Source organism: Triticum urartu, chromosome 2 (assembly GCF_003073215.2).
Source record: "Triticum urartu cultivar G1812 chromosome 2, Tu2.1, whole genome shotgun sequence".
In the NCBI taxonomy this organism is placed as follows: Eukaryota; Viridiplantae; Streptophyta; class Magnoliopsida; order Poales; family Poaceae; genus Triticum; species Triticum urartu.
In genome coordinates this window covers 717,779,030-717,786,895 of record NC_053023.1, presented here as the reverse complement: position 1 = coordinate 717,786,895, position 7,866 = coordinate 717,779,030, and the positions used below count along the sequence as shown (strand labels likewise).

At 51.4% G+C, this 7,866-nt stretch overlaps 1 protein-coding gene across 1 annotated transcript; it reads left to right on the top strand.

Moving 5' to 3' along the window:
- Positions 1 to 3,863: 3,863 nt before the first annotated feature.
- Positions 3,864 to 7,426, top strand: LOC125540094 (APETALA2-like protein 5). The gene is made up of 10 exons (XM_048703681.1): positions 3,864 to 4,666; positions 4,995 to 5,020; positions 5,134 to 5,164; positions 5,257 to 5,341; positions 5,425 to 5,570; positions 5,718 to 5,762; positions 5,928 to 6,019; positions 6,146 to 6,336; positions 6,419 to 6,502; positions 6,607 to 7,426. The coding sequence occupies exons 1-10, from the start codon at positions 4,275 to 4,277 to the stop codon at positions 6,949 to 6,951; spliced, it is 1,437 nt and encodes a 478-aa protein (XP_048559638.1). The 5' UTR covers positions 3,864 to 4,274; the 3' UTR covers positions 6,952 to 7,426.
- Positions 7,427 to 7,866: the final 440 nt, after the last annotated feature.

Below are 7,866 nucleotides of genomic sequence, written 5' to 3'. Positions count from 1 at the left end.
GTACCTTGACCTTATGACAACTAGAATCGGATACTTAATAAAACACACCCTTTCAAGTGCCAGATACAACCCGGTGATCGCTCTCTCACAGGGCGACGAGGGGAGGATCGCCGGGTAGGATTATGTTATGCGATGATACTTGGTGAACTTACCATCTACTCTCTCCTATATGCTTCAAGATGTAGGCTGCCAGAAGCGTAGTCTTCGATAGGACTAGCTACCCCCCCTCTTATTCTGGCATTCTGTAGTTCAGCCCACATATACTACCCCTTTCATTGATACCAATGCATATGTAGTGTAGTTCCTTGCTTGCGAGTAATTTGGATGAGTACTCACGGCTGATTTGCTCCCCCTTTTCCCCCTTTCTATACCTGGTTGTCGCAACCAGATGCTGGAGCCAAGGAGCCAGACGCCACCGTCGACGACGACTCCTACTACACTGGAGGTGCCTCCTACTACGTGCAGGCTGTCGACGACGACCAGGAGTAGTTTAGGAGGATCCCAGGAAGGAGGCATGCGCCTCTTTCGATCTGTATCCTAGTTTGTGCTAGCCATCTTATGGCAACTTGTTTAACTTATGTCTGTACTCAGATATTGTTGCTTCCGCTGACTCATCCATGATTGAGCTCTTGTATTCGAGCCCTCGAGGCCCCTGGCTTGTAATATGATGCTTGTATGACTTATTTTATTTTTAGAATTGTGTTGTGATATCTTCCCATGAGTCCCTGATCTTGATCATACACGTTTGCGTGTATGATTTGTGTACGACTGAATCGGGGCGTCACAAAAGGGGTAGCGAGATACCATCATTATCATATTATATCATGATTGTTTTGACGAAGTGTTGGCGTTTGAGATATCTTATTATTGCTTGCAAGTTGATTATGACATTGATATGAGTAAATATAATTTCTAAGAGTTATTGTTTGCATGGTTAGTCATGATCTTTATTGAAAACCTGGGTATTATTTAAGCATATATATGGACACAAGAACAAAAGAGTTCATAAAAGTTTTTCTTTATCTCTTTCAGTTTGTCAACTGAATTGCTTGAGGACAAGAAATGGGTTAAGCCTAGGGGAGTTGATACGTCTCCATCCTATCTAATTTTTCTAATGCTTTTGCTCTTGTTTTGGACTCTAATTTGCATGATTTGAATGAAACTAACCCAGACTGACGTTGTTTTCAGTAGAACTACCATGGTGTTGTTTTTGTGCAAAAATTAAAGTTCTCGGAATTGGATGAAACCTTTTGGAGAATTATTTTGGAATAAATAAAAAATACTGGAACCAAGACCCACTGGAGGGGGGCACCAGGGCGTTCCACCCCCCTCTGGCGCCATGGTGGGTAGTCGGGCCCACAAGGCTTCGCTGACCCTAATTGCAACTCTATACATTCCTATTTTTGAAGAAAAACATAGGAGAGGAAGTTTCATCACGTTATACGATACGAAGCCGCGGCCACCTCTTGTTCTTCATCGGGAGGCCAGATCTGGAGTCCGCTCGGGGCTTCGAAGAGGGGGATCTTCCGTCTTCGTCATCATCAACCATCCTCCATCACCAATTTAATGATGCTCATTGTCGGGAGTGACTAATTCCTTCATAGGCTTGCTGGATGATGATGGGTTGGATGAGATTCATCATGCAATCGAGTTAGTTTTGTTAGGGCTTGATCCTTAGTATCCACTATGTTCTGAGATTGATGTTGCTATGTCTTTGCTATGCTTAATGCTTGTCACTAGGACCCGAGTGCCATGATTTCAGATCTGAACTATTTATGTTTTCACCACTATATCTATGTTCTTGATCCGATCTTGCAGGTTATATGCACCTAGTACGTGTTATGATCCGCAAACCCCAAGGTGACAACAATTGGGATTATTTCCGGTGATGATCGTAGTTTGAGGAGTTCATGTATTCACCATGTGTTAATGCTTTATTCCGGTTTCTCTATTAAAAGGAGGCCTTAATATCCCTTAGTTTCCTTATGGATCCCACTACCACGGGAGGGTAGGACAAAAGATGCCATGCAAGTTCTTTTCCATAAGCACGTATGACTATATACGGAATACATGCCTACATTATATTGATGAACGGGAGCTAGTTTTGTGTCGCCTTAGGTTATGACTGTTATATGATGAATATTATCCAATGTTATCACTGATCCAATGCCTACGAGCTTTCACATATTGATCTTTTCTAATTTACTATTGTTGTTGCTACTGTTACAACTGCTACAAAATTACTACTACTGCTATTACCGTTACTATTGTTGCTACTACTATTGCTATCACTATCAAACTATCATACTACTATGCTACTGATCACTTTGTTGCAGATATTTAGTCTCCAGATGTGGTTGAATTGACAACTCAACTGCTAGTACTTGCAAATATTCTTTGGCTCCCCTTGTGTCGAATCAATTAATTTGGATTGAATACTCTACACTCGAAAACTGTTGCGATCCCCTATACTTGTGGGTTATCAATGCCCCAGACTGCATTCCCTCTTTCATCTACAATTCATCGATATGTTACTTGGAGCTACATTTTTATTCATCACATGATATGAGTTTTACTTGGAGCGTCTTGTAACATGGTTACCACCCTACAAGTTTGCGAGCACCCATGGCATGAACTCAATCCAAAAGAGGGGGTTCATTCAACAAGAATGCAACAAGTATTGTGCCATGCTTGAGAGCATCGAAGCCCGTCCCGTGAGTGTCCTAGGCGTGGGTGACTTGGTATGACCTCTAATATTTCATTGCCATGCCATGTTCATGTTTGTTGCATCTTTTGCCCTTCACTATTACATTGGTGGCCTTCTCTTTTCTCTATGGTTGTGTAGGCATTTCAATCTTTGGAAGCCTTCAAGGACCGGCATAAAAACAAGTCATTCACTCTCACCCATTGTTGATCGCTCATCAAAGATTGTCCCAAGTTTAAAGATCAATATGGCACTCTAAGGAAGAAAGGAGGGCCGACGGCCATGGCTAGGAATGGGAATGTGGTTCAAGAGCAAGACCAAGTCGAAGCTTAACGCCAAGCGCGATTCGGGATCTATTGCGTTGCAAGAAACTTTGCACAGCATGATTACTCAAAAAGAAGCTAGGAGGGAGAGGAAGTGCCTTCCAAAGGTGGAGCAAATGAAGATATACTTGGAGCTCCAAACGAAGAAGCTTGACATGGAGGAGACCGCCAAGAGGAGGAAGCTCAGACATGGAGGAGGCCGTCCAATCGAAAAAGCTTGCGATCGAGGCCGGCAATGCCGACACCAAAGCAAAAGAGGTGGCGCTAGCAATCATGAGCCTGTACTTAACCAACATGTACCCGAAGAGAAGAAGTTGGTTCTCGAACCGGCAAAGGAGATGTTCGACCAAGATGGCATGAACTAGGGAGGCCTCGATCGTGGACTATTGTCGTTCTTTTTAAAAGCTGGCAAGTGCGCCGACCGCTGACTTTGTTGCCGATGAAAGAACTTGAGGGTTGTTCATTTTGATGGTTGGCTATTGTGCTGGCCACTGGCTTTGTTGGCGACGTGAAAACTTGGGGTTGATCATTTTGTAGGTTGACATATGTTTGTCGGCCGTTGGCTTTGTTGTTGGCGTGAACTACGGCCGCGTGGTAACAAAATTTCATTTGCAAAACATTTCAGGCGGCCGGACAAGATTGGTCGGACGACCGGCACATCCAGAAAAACGGCTGGACGTCGTCCCAGTGTCCTACCCAAACGGATAAAATCCGAACAAAGCAGAATTTCTCTGGGTGGTATGTTGGAGTTGGCCTGAACGCTATCACGTGCTTTGTTTACTGCCTCGTGCTCCCAGTTTTTATTATAAGGGCGGTCCGCCAGCCGCGCACGCCTATGCTGTGCTCTGCCCCCTCCCTCCCTCCGAGCTAGCAGCAGCAGAAGCCTTCGCTCTTCCACCACTCCATCCATCCATTCCAGCAGGAGCACGAGCTCTCTCCCCACTTCTCCCCGTCCGTCCGTCGCTGCTGCCTTTTCCCTCCCCCTCCTCTGCGCTCCTAGGTTAGGAGGAGGGGCTTTTCAAAGGAGAGAGCAAAAGAGAAAGTCCTTGCATACCCCAACAAGGCAACCCGCTGCTGCCTTTTTCTCCCTCCCCTCCCCTCCCCCCTTCTCTCTCTCCACCCTCTCTGCTTTCTTATTATCTTCAGCCCAGCCAACGAGAGCAGAGCAGAGCAGAGCAGACCAGAGAGAGGCTAGAGGTGGACCGAAACATCGGACACCAAGCAGGGAGGAAGGAAAGACGGCGGGCATGTGGGATCTCAATGACTCGCCGGCCGCCGAGGCGCCGCCGCTGTCCCCCTCCGTCGACGACTCCGGCGCCTCCTCCTCGTCCGCCGCCGCGGTCGTCGAGATACCCGACGACGCCGACGACGACTCCGCCGAGGCCGTCGTCACGCGCCAGTTCTTCCCCCCGGCCGCCCCGGGCGAGGCCGCCGCCGGGAACGGCCGCGCCGCGTGGCTCCGCCTGGCCGGCGCCCCCGCGCCCGCCGTGGCCGCAGCAGCCGCCGGAGCAGGAGCAGCAGGAGGCCCCGCCGCGGCGGCGGCGGCCAAGAAGAGCCGGCGCGGGCCGCGGTCGCGCAGCTCGCAGTACCGCGGCGTCACCTTCTACCGCCGGACGGGGCGGTGGGAGTCGCACATATGGTAAGTCCCTCCTTCCCGCCCGCCCGCCCGCCGCCGTCTCTTTCCTTCCCTTTCCTTTCCTTTCTTGAGAGCTCAAGGAAGGACGGACGGAAGGAGGGAGAGAGAGCGCCGCAGCCGCAGCTGCAGCAAAAGAAGAGAAGAGAAAAGAAGATGGGTTTGGTATTGGATTCGTCTTGTTTTGGGCATTCCATGCCTCTGCTCCTTTTGCCTTTCATAGCAACGTCCATCCTATCAAACTTATTCTCCCTCCTTCCTTCCGTGTTTCTCTCTCTCTCTCTCTTCCTCTCTTCTCACGCTTCTCTCTCCCCCATTCTTTTGCGCAATGCAGGGATTGCGGCAAGCAGGTCTATCTGGGTAAGTTTCCTCCATCTCATCTTCTCCATACGTCCATACGGATCGGCCGCCAATTTGCGGCCGGCCGGCGTTTTTCCGTTCCCAATTCCTCACAATGGCCTGGCAAATTGCAGGAGGATTCGACACTGCTCATGCGGCGGCTCGGTACGATAAAGATTTCACACCAGCAGATTTGATATAGTAACAATCAAGCTCTGTTCTTTCCTGATTTCGTTATCATGTGTTTGCGGGCGCAGGGCGTACGATCGGGCGGCGATCAAGTTCCGCGGCATGGAGGCCGACATCAACTTCAGCCTGGAGGATTACGACGACATCAAGCAGGTGAGCCCGACCCGATCAATCAACACGAACAAAAGTGCTTCCTGTTGGCAGATTCGGATCGTAACCTGTGATTGGCCTTGCAGATGGGCAACCTGACCAAGGAGGAGTTCGTCCACGTGCTCCGGCGGCAGAGCACGGGGTTCCCCCGGGGGAGCTCCAAGTACAGGGGCGTCACGCTCCACAAGTGCGGCAGGTGGGAGGCGCGGATGGGCCAGTTCCTCGGCAAGAAGTATGTACCACCATCGCTCTCCTCCTAGCTCCCTCCTCCAATCGATCACTTGAGTGTCTGCTTCCCCCTGTCGTTGCACTCAAAGTGGCAGCATCTCTCCCTGCTCCATGGCATGGCAGTGGCACTAATGGGACTTGCGCATCGCAGGTACGTCTACTTGGGGCTGTTCGATACCGAGGAGGAAGCCGCCAGGTAGTAAAAACTGAAAAATTATTGGGCCGTGCACTGTGCGCGTGTCCTCTCCTCCTCCTTCCATTGCTGTTGGGCGGGCAGCCGTCCCGTAGCTGGCTTTAGCTTTGCCGGGGTTGGGCGGTGAACTGATTGATGTCTCGTGTGTCTCTGGGCGCTGTCGGGCAGGTCGTACGACCGCGCTGCCATCAAGTGCAACGGCAAGGATGCGGTGACAAACTTCGATCCCAGCACCTACGCCGAGGAGTTCGAGCCAGCGGGTCAGCAGTCTATGGATCTTAATTAATCCCGCACTGTTCATCCGTGGTTCGATTTGGCAACCATGGGATTATGCAGTAGTATATCTTCATCTTGATGTTGATCTTGGGTGGACAATGCTCTGGCAGCCTCGACGGGCGACGCGGAGCAGAACCTGGACCTGTCGCTGGGGAGCTCGGGGGGGTCCAACAAGAGGGGCAGCCTCGACGGCGGCGGCGGCGACGACGAGGGCGCGGCGGGGTCCGACCAGCGCGTGCCCATGGCCTTCGAGCTCGACTGGCAGACGGCGGCGGCGGCGGCGCGGAGCACCAAGGCCAAGGTACACGCCGCCACTTGGCCCTAGGACATAGTAGTATAATGGAGCGTTGGAAAGCTGAAAATGGGTTTGATTTGCTGTGCAGTTCGACCAGAACTCGACGCATCGCCAGATGCCCCCTCCCGCCCTGCAAGCCTCCCACATGGCCTTCAGCCCCAGGCAGCACCAAGTGGGTACTTTTGCCGTTCAAAACTTGGAGGCTTCTTCCCGAATTGTCTATTCTCCTCTTGGTGGGCGCGAACTAACAGTGATTGTTTGGTGCAAATTGCGCAGTTCATGGGCAGCGCCGATCCGGGGACCGCGGGGGGCCTGTCGCTGACGGTCGGCGCCGGCGCCGGCGGGTTGGCCGGGCACTGGCCTCCGCACCACCAATACCAGCCGCCGCCGCCGCCTCCGCAGCAGCAGCAGAGGATGCACGGCTGGGGCAACGTCGTGCCCGGCAGGAGCTGGCAGCCGCCTCAGCCGCCGCCGCACCACCAGGCGGGTCCGCCGCCGAACAACGCTGCCGCCGCCGCCGCAGCAGCTGCAGCATCATCACGATTCCCACCCTACATCGCCGCGCAGGCGCAGAGCTGGCTCCAGAAGAACGGCTTCCACTCCCTGGCCAGACCCACCTAAGCTTGCCAGCCAGAGACCATCAACACCAGCTCCACCACCGCGCACCGCGTTCATCCACCATCCATGGCGAAGATCGGTCCACCGAACCAGGCGAGATCACGGAGGAGCATGGGCGTTTCCTCAGAGCCCACAACCATTACCACCACAACTCAACTGGAACTGAAACCGAAACCGAAACTGGATGCTAGTATTCTTATTCCTTTTCCATTTCTTGTTATTTTTACTTGATTGAGCGAGCGAGATGGATTTGAGAGGACGGATGGATGTGGTCATGTAAATGCGGAGTTCCCCAAGAAGACGATCGAGAGAGATTGGTTCTAGCTCCTAGCTCTAGCTCTAGCTAGCTTTCAACCCAAGTGTCGAGCATGTGTGTGTGTGTGTGTGTGTGTGTGTGTGTGGTGGAGTATCTTTTGGTGCTTTTCGTTGCATACCATGGCCAACAGCGATGACTCGGGGGTGTCCACATCACAGCTCATTTTGTTTGGTCTCATGTTGCATCACTCACTTCATCATGAGATTGGTTCCGGAATTTTGCTCCGCGCACCCACCGCCCCCGGCGGTGGCCGACAACGCACTAGCTTAGCCCCCTCTATCAAACATCTATAAACATGTAGTACATGTACTACAACATCCTATTCGCCCTCGGTTTCTTTTCATGGCCTCGGCAATGCTAACCCTAGTGTAAAAACACCGACAACTTCGACTATGTTACCCCTCTTGTAAACATCATAAATATGCTACCACTATTGTATAAAAAAAGGACGGTACGGTGTTCTGATTTTCATTTTGGTTGTCTGCACCCTGGTATGGAGAGGTTAGGGGAGTTGGTCCTTTCATTTTCACATAGAAAAAATCAATTTTGTCAAGAGAGTAGAAACGAATACCACTCTTTCATTTTGTTGGTTGTGGAGGGTG

What these genes read in the sequence shown, in the direction of transcription:
- LOC125540094 (XM_048703681.1), top strand. Translation starts at nt 4,275, where the DNA reads ATGTGGGATCTCAATGACTCGCCGGCCGCCGAGGCGCCGCCGCTGTCC. An exon ending in ACTGCTCATGCGGCGGCTCG is followed by an intron (nt 5,165 to 5,256) that starts GTACGATAAAGA and finishes TTGCGGGCGCAG; the next exon opens with GGCGTACGATCGGGCGGCGA. An exon ending in GGCCAGTTCCTCGGCAAGAA is followed by an intron (nt 5,571 to 5,717) that starts GTATGTACCACC and finishes TGCGCATCGCAG; the next exon opens with GTACGTCTACTTGGGGCTGT.